The sequence below is a fragment of the Hetaerina americana genome, unplaced genomic scaffold (genome assembly GCF_022747635.1).
Source record: "Hetaerina americana unplaced genomic scaffold, ioHetAmer1.1.p SCAF_35, whole genome shotgun sequence".
NCBI lineage: Eukaryota > Metazoa > Arthropoda > Insecta > Odonata > Calopterygidae > Hetaerina > Hetaerina americana.
Window position 1 is genome coordinate 4,284,318 of NW_027286930.1, and position 17,322 is coordinate 4,301,639.

Genomic DNA, 17,322 nt, shown 5'->3' on the forward strand with positions numbered 1-17,322 from the left:
GCCGTAAAATTCGGTCCATACGGCTTATGAATTTAAAACATTTTAAAATCTTGGCAACTGACTTTAGATTGTAAATACATTATTGTAATCAATGCAAAATGGACAAAATGGGTAATTCGCTCAGAACAATGTTATAAAGTAGACGGTAGACGGAAATAACATTTTTTCGATCAATAACAGTGGGGTCCACCATTCACTATGCGGTTATTAAGGCTGTTTATATTCACTTGAATATCGGAAAGGAGGACTACAACCTTGACGTGGTGGAAGGGCTTGTGCGTTCCGATGACCCTTAGAGCTGTGCTGGCGGGAGTAATAATAATTGCTCCTGGTAGGGTCACCCATGCCAGATAGGTCTAAGGTTAGGAGCCAGACGAAAGGTAGTCCATGCAGCGTCTGTTCCTCAGTGAGGCGGCCGCAATGGCATCTGACCCCAGTGGGGCGGCCAGTAAGTGATGGTGTCACGTTAAAAACACTATTGAGGAAGGCAACGGGAAACCACCTCGATTATCATTCCCAAGAAAAATATGATGGACAATAGAGATATTTTGAGTCCTAGCAACCACGGGGCCCGGCCCAATCGGTCGTGTGTCGTGCCCGGCAGCGGGGGAGGCAAGACTTCCGCTGTCGTCATCCCACGAAACTCTTGCAAGGGAAAACCAGCAGCAACAGGAAAGAAGACGCAGGAGAAGAAGACCAAATTAGTTAGAATAGGAACGTGGAATGTTAGGACAATGATGAGGACAGGGAAATTGGAGAATGTTAAGCGAGAGATGGAAAGGGGAAATATAGATATTTTAGGTCTATGCGAGGTGAGATGGAAAGGTAGCGGGGATTACTGGAGTGATAAGTATAGAATAATATACAGCGGTGGGGACGAGAGCCAACGAGGGGTTGCCATAGTATTAAATGAAGAGGTAGGAAGAAGCGTAGTCAACATAGAGCAGGTAACGGATAGAATACTACTAGTGGAGATAAAAGCAGAACCGACGAACTTAGTTATTATTCAGGTATACATGCCACCGAGCAACCATAAGGAAGAAGAGGTCGATAGGATATACGATCAGTTAGAGGACATGATCGCGTGTGTTCCTGCTGGGAAACATTTGATAGTGATGGGGGATTGGAATGCGACGGTAGGCGAAGGAAGAGATGGTGACGAGGTCGGGGACTACGGTTTAGGCACGAGGAATGACCGCGGGGAGAAAGCAGTTGAGTTCTGCAGGAGACAGGGGTTAGTCATCACCAACACTTGGTTTAGACACAACCAAAGACGCAGGTATTCATGGAAAATGCCAGGTGACTTAGAAAGGTATCAGCTAGATTATATCCTGGTTAGACACAGGTTTAGGAACAGTGTGATAAATTCCCACAGCTTCCCGGGAGCGGATGCGGACTCAGACCACAATTTAGTTGTTATGAAATGTAGCGTCCGTTTCAAAAAGATAAGGCAGGGGCGGCGAGTTAGAAAATGGAATGTAGAAGCATTAAATGGGTTGAAAAGGAAGGAATACAAACAGGCAGTAGAGGAAATCATGGAGGATGGTAAAGAGCTAAGTACTATCGAAGAAAAATGGGAAATGATCAAGAAGGGGTTGTCTAAAGCCGCAAAAGACACTATTGGAACCGTTAACGCTAAAAGGACTAGGAAACCATGGATCACGGATGAGATGATTACAAAGATGGATGAGCGGCGAAAATGGAAGAATGTACGAGGGTCATCCGGAAAGTAGTACCCGTTCGTGAAATAAAGACACAAAAGTAAATATTAACAAACATAAAAAATTTTATTTGAAAGAGGATACTTTAAACTACTTCTCAACATAATCTCCAAGCAAATTAAGGCATTTGTCATAACGTGTGACAAGTTTCTGTATTCCTGCTGCATAGTCCTTCGCCGCCAGCTCATTGAGATACGCGAGGGACCCATCTTGCACAAATTTTTGCATAATGCAGATGGTGTTTAACAATTTCATGAACAATTGTTCGAGAAACATTGGGAAAATGCTCACAGATGTCATCAATTGTGACGCGCCGATCGTTCCTCACGAATTCGTCAACTGAGCTCACCAGTTGGTCTGTAATGACAGACGGTCTCCCCGAACGCTCATCGTCGTGTGTGTTCCCCCTCCCCATGTTGAAGTTGCGACACCACCGCCGAACAGACGACTCGTCCATTACATTGTCTCCATACACCTCCTTTAATTGGCGATGAATATCACATGGGCGAACGTTTCTTGCATTGAGGAATTTAATCACTGCCCTCACTTCACAACTGGCGGCGTTCTCAATTTTTTTAAACATTGTAAACAATCACAGAAACAACACAGGCAATGCTAGCGTCACGCAACTTGGCTCAGAGAAGGCAGACAAGCCACTGAAGCTATCTGACCTCGTCCAGCGGCTACTCGCGTCGTCAGCACTTCATGCGGCACGAACGGGTACTACTTTCCGGATGACCCTCGTATATACAGAGTTAGGCAAAATGAAGTACAAAGAATTGAACAATAAATTGAGGCGGGCAACAAATAAAACAAAAGAAGCATGGTGGAAGACGCAGTGCGAGGATATGGAAAGTCTGTAGAGGAAGGGTGAAATTGATGCGCTGCATAGCAAAGTTAAATCTTTATCGGGAAGTAAGAAAGGAAGAGCTATGCTAACAGTTAGAGATAAGGCGGGTAAGGTAATAGTTGACGCAGGAAAGATCGAAGAGAGATGGAAGGAGTATATAGAAGAACTGTATAGTAAAGAACTCGGACCAACAAAGTTAGACATTGAAAAAGAAAATGACGTAGAGGAAGACAGCTTAGGTCCAGGCATACTAGACAATGAGATAGAAAGGGCATTAAGGGAGATGAAACTAAATAAGGCCGTGGGGTGGATAACATTCCCGCGGAACTTTTAAAATGCTTACGAAATTGTGGGAGGAAGAGGCTATATGGGCTGATCCGTAGTATTTATGAGGAGGGAATCTGGCCGGAAGACTTTGTGAGATCAGTTTTAGTTCCTATTCCGAAAAAGGTAAAGGCCACGTCATGTGAGGACTATAGGACAATTAGTTTGATATCCCACGCAGCTAAAGTTGTTCTCAGGATCATCAACAAAATGATAGGGTTACCCAGTATCACCGTTACTGTTCAACGCATATGTGGAGGAAATGGTTAGAGGCCTTGAAAGAACTGAAAATAGGAATGAAAGTCGGGTTAGCATTCGTAAAATCAGTTAGGTTTGCTGATGACCAAGCTCTAGTTCGTCAATTAGCCAAGGGATTGCAAGCATTGCTGAGTGAATTGGAAATTCATTGCGATAGATATGGGGTGAGAATCAATATAAATAAACAAAGTTTATGCGGTTTTCCAGAAATAGGAAGGCTAATCTTAGCATTAAAATAGGAGGACGAAAACTGGAACCGGTGGAACATTTTACGTATTTCGGAAGTTTTTTGGACCAAAATGATACTAGGGCAATTCGAAAAGTAAGGTCTATTTTTTCATGAAAAATAAAATTTATTCTCAATTTTGTGTGCATTTTAGGGAAGGATGAGCGTTTAGCTATTTTTCTACATAGTTACCTTGATGATCAATCACTTTTTGCATCCTTGTAAGCAGATTTTTAATACCGGAGCCCTACCTTTCTCCCGCCGCATCACGAAGCTGACGACTGCTTCTTGCACTTCCTCGTCTGACTTGGATTTCTGTCCTCCAAGGTGTTTTTTGAGAGCGGAAAACAAGTATTATTCGCTGGGGGCAACATCCGGGCCGTAAGGACGTCCGGGTGGTCGATGATATCCCAGCCGAATTCATTGAGTGGGGTGGTCGTTTGATGTGACACATGTGGACGTGCATTGTCATTTTGCAAACACACTGCTTTGGTGAGACACCTTGTTGTAACCGAGGACCTTCGATACAATATTATGCACGTAGAAGTAGCCACTCTCTTTATTAAGGCCTTCCTTTATCTCATGAAGGGTAATTCTCCGGTTATTGCGCACCATCTCGTCAATTGGAGCCACCGTTGATTCCGGCAAACTCGGCCGCTCCAAACGCTGCTCATCGTGGACGTTTTCCCGGCCATGTAAAAACTCCCTGCACCACTTCCGTACATTTTTTATGTCCATACACTTCTCACCGTACACTTCCACTAAGTGCCGATGAATGTGTATCGGAGATAGTAGGAGAGGCAAGTAAAGGTATCGTTGTACCGTAATATAGGCTGTGGCCATCCAAAACCTACCTCAACCGGGAGAATAACTAACAACAATAATTAAATAACTGTGTTTGGTAATCAATTTTTTTGTCTGATGAAAATGGCCTTGCCCGTGAAACGGCATTGAATGTCGCTCTTTTTCTCTTCTCTCTTCTCTCCCTTTTTCCATTTCACTCTCCAGACTAACTTCTTAATCATCTCATCTATATTTCGTGGCATCCCTATAATTTTCCCATTAACTGATATCGCCATAGATTTAAAAAATGGCCCACCACAAGTACAATAAGATGCCGAGTAGGCTCTTTTGATATCATTCCTCGGTAGGACAAACGTTTTAACCTAATGACTATAATGAGCCGTTCCCCAAAAACGTAACTGGGTAGGGTGACCTTCAGCAAAATACGAGTAGATTGGCATAAGATTGCCCAGGAAAATCATATCATTTATCTACGTTACAAAGAAACACTAGAAGCAATTTTCTTACAAATGGCATAGATGTGAATTGTCAAATGAAAGCTTACGCTTCAATTCAAACCTAGAAATATGGTTAGATATAGTGTCCAAATGTATGTCCTTCGTGTTGAGATCTCAGGATAGCCTCCTCCAGCATCGTTACCAAGAATGACAACAGCTCGGAGGCTAAAGGTAAGTGCTCACTGATAAAAAGGCTAAAATCACGATTAAGTGCATTGTGCGCCGTAATGAGACGACCACATTGACCCTGATATGAAAAAGGAACGCTGACTCGCCCTAATTCCCTCCTTGCGTTAGTTCTGGGTGACTTAAGTGCATGGCTCAAAAAGGATTAGATTAAAAGTATAGTTCATTATTTCCTCAACGGCGTTGTGATCGAACAATTTTGTGCTAGGTGGTGTTGCTTGTGGGCCAAAGTAATGGGTCTTTGCGTTCTCCAGTTAAATCGGTCTGAATCAGTATCTAGTGGATTTAAGAATGGTAAGATATTTTGTAAGAATCAAGTGCTGTCAATATGCGGTGTGTATACCATTAATATATCATATTTCTGGTTTTTTAATGTTTGTGGCTTAGGAAAACTAAACTCTTGCGAAGAGGTGTGACTGCTAGTGGCCGTACATATGTCACAGAATATATTATGTTGACCATAAATGCCTTCTCTGCCATGTACACAATTTTCTTATCTTTATTGCTCTCTCTTTTGATGGGATTCAATTCTTGTGAGCAAAATCAGGTTAGTTTGGCATACCACGTGAAAATATTGTCAGGGAATGTTACCATAATTCCATAATCATTTATTTTGTCTTTTAGGTTTTACAAACCACTGGAATTGAATTTTGCAATGCGGATGTTAAAGGTGCGTCCCAATTACTATGTTCCTAGATCGGTTCAGTTAATTCTTAATAACCTTTTAAAATGTTATATTTTAGGTTGCAATGGAATGCCACCGTCTGCTTGCTTTTATACCTGTGATGATGCACCAGAAGTGAATTACAGTGTTGAGCCATCAAACGGCAGAGTCAAAGCTGCATTTCCACAGCCTTTTTGTTGTCACCTTGATATTTTTACCGTAGTTTTACAGGTCAATGAGAACATTATTAATGAAACCTTTTGTAATGTTAATTCAACCAAGGTTGATGGTTGGGGTATACATTCCAAAAGATCATATAGAATGAGAGTAATGGCAGCGTCCGGGAGAAGGTAAGAAAACATTTTTGATTTAAATTTTTATTCCCATAATTCATATAATAAGTATTTTGTCAGTTTAAGGTAAGTTTTTCTCGGCAGTGTTGTTAAACAAAACCTTCGTCATTACAGTATGGCGAGGTGAACTTTCAGTATGTGTTTACGGGTTGTTACAAGCTGCGAATTGGAATGAGAAGAAATGGAACTACGTTAAACCATCTTGAAAGTTGCCCTCATTACATCAGAACTAATTACATCAAGTCAGATATAAAAGGAGAAATAAGTATTAGCTCTACGTATTCCTCGAAGGAGTAAGTGAGCATATGTTTCCTATATTTTGCTACGCTTAAATATTATCCTTAGTAATTATATCTATGGCATACATTTAATGAAAAAGTCTATCGCTAATGACTTCTTTATTTCAACCTTGTTTACTGTTGGCAGTTAATATTTTCTCTTAAATGACATTGCAGAAAATGGATTTCACGTATTATAGGTTTAATTTCAAAGACATCTGAAGTAGTGGATATCTTAGGAGTTCCTATTTGAATTATTAAATACTTGAACCACAACTTTTCTCCATTTACTCAGAGAAATAACCAAAATTTATTATCTGTTAACATACACATTTTTCCAATAAAAATACACATATATTATTCAAAATCAGTCTGGTGTGTTTTCGCCCCTGGCCACTCACCCTAGTGGTGGCTTGTAGGTAACTAAGAAAATAAAAATAGTAAAAAAATAAAATTATAGCATTAACTCAAGGTGAAACCATGACAATTATAGATGGAAAACAAACTTACGTTATGGAACCAATTTCAAATATCTTTGCATCTAATGGTTTAAGTGCTTTTATAGGTGGGTACTTGGCTGTCCTTATTTGGGGTATGGGTATCTTTCCATGAGAGATTGCAAACAAATATTGCCAGATGTATTTTACCCAGAGAGATCAGCATATTGCCATATGGAGTTGTCTGAAGGCCACCACAGGCAAAATGAAATAGCTATGGTTTTAAATCTAGGAAACAGAATATTCTGTATGCAGATGTAATGGTCATGCCATGATCTGAAACCACTAGCAGTGAAAATGCTAGGGATTACAGAACAAAACTTCAGTGTGAATACTCCTGAGGTATGAGAAAGATAAGTTTTCCTGGTCAACACTCCACCCACCAATGTGAAGATTCCTATTAAATCACAAACTAGGTCCCTTATTCTCTGCCTGTAGTAATACTTAGTTAATAGACTAATTAAAAGACATAGGTGATTGATCCCCTTCAAATTTGATTGATTTAATGGGAAATAAAGATAACATTAGTAATAAAAACTGTGCAATAAGAGAATTTGATAATAAATGGAAAGTCTCAAGTGAGAGTTTTTGCTTGGATATCATTTTTTCTTAAGTGTTGATCTTTGCATATTTTGCTGATGGGACAGAGACCATTTAATGTCATGGGCACAGTCAGGAAAAAGTCCACCTGCTCTTGGAAAATGTTTGGTGATGCTATAATATACTGGCTAATTCACTTGCTGATGGGCTAAGACTTGTTATTTATGTTGTGATGCAATGGTACGCGTGTAACTTGTTGGAAAGTGTATTTTAGTCAGTTGAAGTAAATGTTTGATGAATTTTCGACTTTTTATACTTTTTTTTTCTCTTTCATAATTATAAATATAACAAAATGTTAACAAATCGAGCCAACAAAGGTAGGGAAAAATTATTTTGCATCATGCAAGTGTAGGACACACTTATTCCAGCCAATTTTGTGTTAATTTTCAAATCCAAAATCATGGTATGTAATCCAAGTTTGTGTACATTACTGCTTATAGTGTACTTAGAAAGACTGGATGTTGACACCATAGGCCTGGTTTTGTTAGTGGTTTTTTTTAATTTTTTGACAATCTAGTTAATATTTATATTTAAGGCTAAAATAGTTAACTTACTGTTCCACATCCATTTAGTAAAATATTTGTTTGGTACCTGGCATCTATAAGTGTACTCCTTAAAGCTTGGCTGATTGATCAAAATTATCACAGATATGCTAAGAATAGAATCAAGAAGAAAGACCTTTTGAGTTAGAGATGTATATGGAATAACCGGAAGGGTATCACTGTAAAAGTGCTGAAAATTGTCTTTTGAGTTCTGTTGAAAATGTCTATGACCTCTCAGCCATGTATATAAAATTTATGTGATGAGTAGATAAATGTCCCTTTTATGGAGAGCTTTTTTTATGTTAACTGATTTATGCAGATAATTCAAATGTCAAGTTAATTTGTTCACCACTATTGGCCCTCCCTTAAGGGTTATGGTCAAGTACTTTTAAAATTTAAGAGAAATTTTTGGTTCATACTTAAGATTTTAAGAGATTTTTGGTTCATAGTTAATATATATTATTGAATCAAGTCATCACTGAGAATCTAATTACTTTTACTGCTCATGTTACCCTTTGGAAATGGTTCTGAATAGGACTGAGGGTGTATGATCGGAAGGAATAAAATTGTGTGTTATCAGTAGCCATCAATTGTGAAATATAGGAAAATGCAAGTATGCAGGAGTGGGTAGGGGGTCAACATGAAATGACAAGTCATGATTTCGGGCCCCTGAGGAATCCACTGCTGATGATTACCTGTAGCACCAGTTGGGTGTAGTACTTTCCCTTTTTTTGGATTGGTGCAAGATTTTGAAGAAAAAGTGCGTTATCTCTTGACACTCGAAAGCCAAGGTATGTGACAATATGGAAAGGTTCCTGTGGGGTTCATTGACAGCAGATACTCCTGTGAGCCTGGCTCCCTATAAGTTGCCATTCCTTTTTCACACCTACCTTAGTCACTCTTAGTCCATTTTCTATGTCTCACCATAAATGGTTATTGATGACACTGACAATCTTATTTGTTGGCCTTAGCAATTAAAAGTATATGTAGTGGTAGGCCAAACAAATATTTCATTTTTTTTCTGTCACCATTGATGGACTACCTCAGAAACTTAGGAAGGGTAAAATAAAGCAAATTAATATATAAGAACTGAAAGCTTCAGCAGCATCACTCCGTTGGCATTTCAGTCTGTTATTCCCTTTAGATTTCTTATTTTGCTTGCCTTAAGTGAATTGATTGTCTCTCAGGCATTCCTAAGATAAAAGGTGATGAAAAGAATAAAGCATCTGAATGCCATATTAACGAGAGTAAATCTCAGTATCAAGTCACTTGTGGTGTTTAAAAGAGCACTAATAGTTTATTTTAATAAGCATTATTATTGATTAGTAAATTCATATTTTGTTTTATCAAATTAAAGATTCTTTTATCATGCTAAGTGTGAGATGGTAATTGGTTATAAAATTGAGTCATTGCATGATTAGCAAGCTGTTACAATAACAGCTAAAAACTAGACAAGATAAACTAGACATTAATGTCGTTAAAATTTTCTTTAGTTCATAAAATAATATACTTTTACTGTATGTGCGTTTTGAAATGATCGAGGATATTTTTTCTTTTAAATCAGTTGTAACTGTTTGGAATCAGTATTGAATTTACAACTAAAGAAATATAGCAAGAGCAAAGTTGGGATAGAGAAAATATCATTTCCATTGAGGTGTGCTAGTGGATGTTAATAGTCATTTATATGGGATTAGGAGTTGTTTTTATCGAATCCGAGTGAAGTATATTTTTAGTATTTTGTATTTTTCTTGATACGTAGTTAGTCTTGTATGAAGGTAGTTTGAAAGGTTCTTGCAATCACCTCCAGATGTCAGTGCTAGTGCAACAAGTTTCCCGAGTAGTAATCATTTATTTATATATTGACCTTATTGAGGCAACATAAGACAACATAGTCCATTCTCCCATCTATTTTTATTACAATAAATAAAATTGCAAGCATCCATGCCCTAATTGGAGGAAAACCTACCTAAGTGGGACAATCTGTGGTGCAACCGCCTCTCTGTTGTTTTTCCCATGTAGTGATTTGTAAAGATGGGAAAAATTGAGATTTGAACAGTGATTAAATACTATGTAAAGAAAGGTATGAAAGCAAAGGAAATTCAAACCAACTTTCAGAACGCTGTGCTCCTTCATATTCAACTGTTGCCAGGTGGATGCACGTTTGTTTGGCCAGGAGAATTAAGATGATGATCTGCATAGTGGTGGGCTAAAATATCTCACTACCCCAGAAATTATTGCAAGTGCATAAAATGGTAATGGAAAATCACTAACTGAAAGTGTGAGAAACCACTGAAGCTGTTGGGATGTCATCTGTATGGGCATATCACATTTTAATAGTGGAACTGGGTATGAGAAAATAATCTGCTAGATGGGTGCTGTTACTCTTAGTAGCAGTATTTAGGGAAGGCGACCAACGGCTAAGGTCATTTGCACCATTAGGGATGGACAGGAAAGGATGAAGGGTGGAGAAAAACCCGGTGTCAGCATTAGCCTACTCTTTACGAAAGGCGCCAAGGGGTTGGCAGCTTAACGTCCCATCCGACGGACGGCGTACTCACTCAAAGTGCCCTCCAAAAAGCACCTCAAGTAGGGATCGAGATACCACTGAAAAATATTCAACACCACCGTGATTTGAACCTGGGCCCTCTAGGTGGGAAGCCAGTAAGTTAGCCACCGCACCAATCCTGATCCCCGCTGTGACTATTGATGAGGGATCACAAATGCATCTGAATTAAATTTCCAAACAATGCTTTGCCCATTTTAAGAGCAACCAACAAGATTTTTTTGTGCCTGTTTGTGACCACAGATGAAACTTGGGCCTACTCCTATACTCCAGAGACGAAACAGCAGTCAAAGCAGTGTAAACAAGTTGATTCACCACCACTAAAGAAAGCAAAGGCAATACAGTCGGCTGGAAAGGTAATGGCTTTAGTTTTCTGGGATACAGAAGGGATTCTACTGATAGATAATCTTCCCACTGGTCAAACAATTACTGGATAATACTATGATAACCTCCTTGACCAACTTTAGGAAAAAATAATTTAAAAAAGTCCAGGTTTGGCAAGGAAGAAAGTCATCTTTCATTAAGACAATGGATGCCTACATGCAAGTGTAATTGCCATGGCAAAAATACATGAACAAAGATATGAATTGTTGCCACACCCACCTTATTAGCCTGAATTGGCTTCATTGGATTTCCATCTCTTCCTCAAGCTCAAAATTTTCCTGGGTGAACCAAGATTCTCCTCTAACAAAGAACTAACAGCTGAAGTAGACGAGTATTTTGCAGGCCTGAAGGAATCTAATTTTCAAGATGGGATCAAGACATTGGAACATCGCTGGACCAAGTGCATATAGAGGGAGACTACATTGAAAAATAAAAAAGTTTCTCTGATATAAGTTGTTCATTTCTATTCCATTCTGAGTACTTTTCAAATTACACTCATACATGTATTCAGTAGGCTGCATTTAAATTCAGTAAGTTATAATTATTGATTATTATAAAATGTTTTCTATGTAAATGTTGCCATGAATTACTTTTCAAGTCTTGTGGATTGAGTTGACCTTATTTAAGGAGTGAACTGTTGTTTTATCCAGGCAATGGTTAATGTGTAGAATAAGTGAAAAAATCCAAGACCAGTGAACTGATTGACTTAAATGTCTACAACGTATGCGGAAACTTAACGAATCAACAAAATTATGCTTGGAATATGATATGATAATAGCTATTGATTTGTCGTAACATTAGTTCTGATAGTCAAGAGGAGAGAGAGGCTTTCATTATAAGATAATTAAACACCTACAGTTTACTATTAATGTACCTCCTATAATGACTTAAAATTGCAAAATGGCTGTAAATGTCTTATGCTGCTCTTAAACTAGTTAAAATTAAAGGTGGTCTAAATTTAATATTTCTGACTGCATGAAATTAAAAAAACTCTCATTTAACACCCAAGATTTATACTTTGAAATGATGAGTGTAATTGTAGAATAACTTGCGCATTGATATAATTGTTGGAATTTTTTTCAGTTAAATCAATATAATTTTGATTTAGGGACATTATTTGGACAGACATATGTTTGCTATTAAACCAGTAATCAAATGTCCATTCTTAATTAATGTTGCACTGATGCTATCATGTTTTGGTGTTGTTTTTGCTATTATATGTTTTTATTAGTATGTTTTTTGCGTGATTGTGTGTTTTGAAGTATTTTTATTTTGCATATTTTTCTTTTTTTGTTTATTTTTTTCTTATTTTTTGTTCTATTTTGTTGTGATACGTGATGTTTAATTCTTCCTGTGTTTTCTATTGTAGGAAAATCTATGCTCCTCTTGCTTTGTCTTCATTGAAATCAAAGGCAACTACAATGGTTAATCATATTTATAAAATCAAGGGCTGATAAATTGTGAAATGCTGACTGATGCAACAGTGAAGACAGTCAATATAAGCTTATTAACAGATTTTGTGACAATGCTGTTTCACCTAAATTACCTTTGGACATGCTCAACGTTGCCTAAGTTATCATTATTCCAGGTATTAAACTTACCAAAAAATATTAGTATTTCAGTTGTACATCAGAGTAAATATGTATATATAAAAATTCATGGGCTATTTAAAGATCTTTCTTAGAAATAAAATTTCATTTAAAAGTAAAAACAATAATTTTAAGTCACGAGACTCTTTAATGCAGAGTATTTATTTTTTCTTTTTATATATGAGTTCATTGCATAATAAAATTCGCTACATTAATGTCTTGCGGATAAGCAATATATGTATGCTTATGTTTTCAATGTATGTTATGTATTAACTTTGATTGTGTGCATGTGATGGGAAATCAAATATTGAATGTTGTGTGCCTCTGCTTAGTTACACTACTTAGTAATACTAGGGTTTAAGTTAGTTTATAGGTGCATTCATGCTGAAATATGATTTTGTAGTTGAATGTAAACATTTTTAATGCTTTAGTGTAGCTTTCATAGTTAATTTGATATTTGAGGTGGACTTCCAGTATCCAAGAATCCATGCCTAATTTTAGTCACCTTTAAGTAAAGACCATCTCCTGTAAGTTTTTTTATCCTTCAGTTATATACTTGGATGAAATTTTGAATCCCTAAACAACTTATACATGATTCAATGAATTAACCCATTATCCTTTAGTAAAAAAATAAGCCTTTCCTCTCTCCAGCCCTCAGAGGCTCTGTGTTGGTCTAAATAAATGTACATGCTGAATGGATACTTACATATTTAATGGATGGTTTTCATACTCATTTTTGAAGGAAACCACCCGTAAAACGATTTCCATAATTTCCTTTTTTTACTTCCATCAGACCAAAATATACTCAATTTTCACTGAGAAGTTTTATATATTTTATAAAAATTTTTCATTAACTCAAATGAATATGCTGTTACTTTGAAATCTAAATATGTAGTAACTCTCTGTCGAGATGTGTTGAACATGTAGCTACAGGTATGCTCCTGAGCAGAATAGGCAAAAGAAGCATTGATAAACATAAATACCAGTTCCACTCACAAAGATAACAGCTGAGCCATATTACATAGAAATGGAGAGTTCTAGCTGCTGTAGTTGACCTTGAAAGCAGCCGCATGAAGCACTTATACATTTGCAAGTAATGGGAATTGCACCATGAAATAAAAGGAAATATTCAATAACTCATATAATTAAAGAAAATGCAAGAAAAATAGATTTTTCAAAAGTGAGGTACTTGTACATCCCCTTAATTACTTAGCTTACCATTGTTAATTGATGATAGTATATAGGAAAACATTTATTTTTGTCATCATTATGAAAAATATATAATTCTCTTTTAGTTAATACCCACTTTTAAGACATATTGTTATTTTTTTATAGATAAATAAATGATAACTTCCCAACAGCAGTTCCATTGTATGCAATGGCAATTGTTTTTCTTAAGTTCTTCACAATAAATTAATAATGTTTTGGCTCAATTATCCAATAAACAATTCACTTTAGAGCAGGCATGCTGGCACATAAAATGTTGACCATGAGTTCCTAGCAGTAGCTGAATTACCAATGGATCCTGTGTTTTTATTGAAAATTAACACTAAAAGTAATAAAATACTACAAACTGAAACGTTATTGATGTATTGAAATCATTTCAATATGTTGTGTCAATTCCATAAAGTTATGCCGGAGACAATACATTTCATTATTGGCATATGATCACATAGATCTATCACAGTCATGATGCAACTATGGTGAGCTATTCAGATAAATTATTTTTGCTTATTAGCGAGTACTGTCAAGGCCTCTGTTAGAAAATTCTGGTAACCACAAAAAAAGTTGGATTTACCTGGAAGCATCCGAAGATATCACTCTGATAACTATATGCTCATTACACTACCCAAAAATCGTATTTATTTCTTCTTCTTCTCCACCTGCCTAACATTTTCCCATCCACTGCCACTTTATCAACTTTTTTTTCTTTCAGTTTTATGTTGGTGCTTTTTTTCCTGCCTTAATATATTACTTCATTGTTAATCTACCCATTTCATTATTTCACTTCTGTGTTGTCTCACTTGTTAAGCCTCACAAGGGTTATTCTCTTGCCACAGGTTTCAGAAGTTACACAGTTGACTCTTTGCTAACATTATCGTCGTGTCTTTGCTGAGCATAACCTTTAACAGTTCCCTTTTTATAAAGACTTATTTTGCATGCATTAGCTAAATGGTAGCTATCCCGTATTTCCTTCATTTGTATGTCCATCGTAATCTTATTTGGTTCTATGGATAACTTTGGTTCTTTTTTGTCTTCTTCCCTCAAAAAGTATACGTGGTTTTTCCTTAATTTTCAATACTTCTGTCTAATAAAGTATGACCTTTTTTTATACTTTTACTGTCTCGGTAAAATCTGCATGCCTCCACATTTTTATTTTGACCTCATTTGCTTGATTTGACTTCATTTCTTTCAGCTCAATCATTTTCTACTTGCCATTGTTTCTTGTTCCTAAGTCACATTCGTCAAACTCCCTTCCATATCTCCCTTTGCTTATCATCTCTCATCAGGATATTTCTTCATTCTCATTTTTTTTCTGATTTATTGGATTGAGTACCAGTGACTTCTTGTGGGCTTGAACATCAAGCTTATCTTTATTAGCTACTACTTGGGAATGTCAGTAGAAATATTACTTAATGGAGTAAAATTATAATTTAAGAACTCTTACACGTACTGCATATCATTTATACTTCCAACAAAGCCTATAAAATTATATCATGGTGAATTTATGATCATGTTATTCATATTTGTAGGTGAATGTGAATGGTAATAATAGTATATGCAGTACTTTCTTTTCCCCACTTTTCATTAACCACAAGCAGCGAAAAAAAAAATTTATTTTGACCTGTGAATTTCTAGAAAATCATGATTGCTATGGCATGTGAGAACCACCTTAAAGACCTTATTTGATGTAATTTTTGGTTGTTCAAGGTTTATATAAAAAGTATTGGGAAAAGATTTGGAAGAATCAATTTCTTTCAGCAATGGCTTCATTGCATCAAAATTCTTCAAAGTACATCCCTTGAGTGACAACACTCTTTTGCCAGCAGCTTTTTAATGATTCGAATGATACCTGGTTGCCGGATTCAGGAGGATTCTTAAGGGTATGCATGCAAGCTTCGTTGACAGCACTTAAGGTCCCATGGTGGGGTCGTTTGTGGGAGGATTTCAATTTTGGGAATGGGAAATAGTCTGCTGGTGCTGAGCCAGAACTGTAAGGGAGTTGGGGAATTATTGTGATGCCATTTCAGAAGGTCTTCGCAAGCAGACCCTCACAATTCTGCTCTTGGTCATCCATCAAAACCTGCAGGACAAGTTTATTGCAGATCTTTCGCATCACCAAATTTTCAGTGATAATGTTGTGCAGTGTCATCTTTTTACTGCCAATATGATCTGCAATCATGTGCATGCTAAACCAAATGTCTGAATTTAGTACTTAATGCAAACGTTTCATGTTGTTGTCAGTTGTTGATGTCAATGGTTGTCCAGTGTGGGGATTGTCCTCCATGCACTTTTGGCCATCTTTGAAGAGCATGTGTCAATTAAAAATTGCAGTTTGTGACATGATTTCATCCTTGAACACTTGAGGAATCATGCGCAACATCTCTGTACCCAATTTTCCCAGTCCAACAAAAAATTGGATGGCCTACCGCTGTTCAATCGTTCCCTGCATTTTGAAATTCCACTGAATCGCTTGAAAGGGTCCACTAAAAATATGATCTAGCCTGAATGAATGCTTACAGGTAATCGGTGCTTGGCATGTGTTAAAGATGAGACCCCCCACCACAAAGCCTGCACGCTGTAACATACGGTCTCATCAGGAAAAAATTTCTACCAATACTTTTCATACAAACCTTCTATGTTGCTTGTTGCGTCACGTCATATCATCAACAGAAATATTATCATTAAATTATTCAAATAAATTAACTGTAATTATTATTTCTTTTGCTTGCCTCTAATCTAAATTTCGTGGCCAATACTAACTGTATATTACTGTTTCATGTGTCTTGAGGGAATTTTTCTTCTGTACAAATATTTGAACTGGCGCTATGAAATGTGACAGTTGCCACATAGGCCATTCTTTGCGTGTAACTAGTAGTGTAGTTTTTCTTTGGAAATTTTATTTCTGAACATAAAATCATGCATGCTGAGAAGAATAATAATATGCATCTGTATCAAATTCAATTCTATTTTCCAGATTTTTAAACTTTAGGAATGCACCTTCCTCTCAAGGAAACACTGTCTTGGCAGTGATAAAGATTTTATGGATATATTACTCTGTTCGCCGCTTCAATATTTGTTTGCATTGTTGCATATTTGTTAGTGCACATTTGCCAGTGTGTTTAAACATGCCCTTGAAAAATTTCAGTAAAGAAATTTAAATTCAATGATTTGCAAAAATTTTTAATCTATTGGGCAGCAGGTGAAATTAAAAAGTTTGCTAATGAAAAGTCTCAGTGCATATGTAATCATTTTCAAAAAATATCAGGATCCAAAAGACTTTGAAGAAATTTGAAGACATTAACTGGCAGGTATTTAAGCAATATAATTGATATGAAAATGAATTCCGACATTCGTGAAACTCAGGCCTTCTTAGGACTTAAGAAACTTTAACCTAATTCTGAAAGTAGGCCACTGGCATTCATGTGTTTGTATGCTCCTGCCAAAATTTTAAAAGCTTTGAAATTCCTTTAATATGTTGACATAAGTCACTTAGCAACATCACCTTAGGTTATTTTTTGATGGGATTATTGAGTAAACCTGAATTGACCTATTTATTTCAAATCCAAAACCAAAGAATGGGTATATAGCACACAAAACAAATATTTTATATGATTTATCTTTTGCTTCCACACATTTCACAACTTGCTGCTCTTCTTGGCATAAACATACTGTTTCACGTCCTATTATCAGTGTGTTTAAGCTTAGTGGGTGTCCCCCTCCTCCCAACTTCAAAGTGAACTCATATGTGTTACCAAATCTCCT

General features: G+C 36.7%; 1 protein-coding gene across 2 annotated transcripts in view; it reads left to right on the forward strand.

Annotated features, from left to right (window-relative positions):
* The first annotated feature begins 5,258 nt into the window (after positions 1-5,258).
* Positions 5,259-17,322, forward strand: part of LOC139691440 (uncharacterized) — a 32,929-nt gene continuing 20,865 nt past the window's right edge. Inside the window, exons 1-4 of one of the 2 annotated variants that reach the window (XM_071589256.1) lie at positions 5,259-5,413; positions 5,491-5,536; positions 5,610-5,880; positions 5,998-6,176. In XM_071589256.1, coding sequence (XP_071445357.1) covers positions 6,055-6,176 — 122 coding nt within the window. In that variant the 5' untranslated portion in view covers positions 5,259-5,413; positions 5,491-5,536; positions 5,610-5,880; positions 5,998-6,054. Of the gene's footprint in view, positions 5,414-5,490; positions 5,537-5,609; positions 5,881-5,997; positions 6,177-12,116; positions 12,336-17,322 lie in introns of those variants that run through there. The other variant, XM_071589257.1, reaches the window with a different exon arrangement.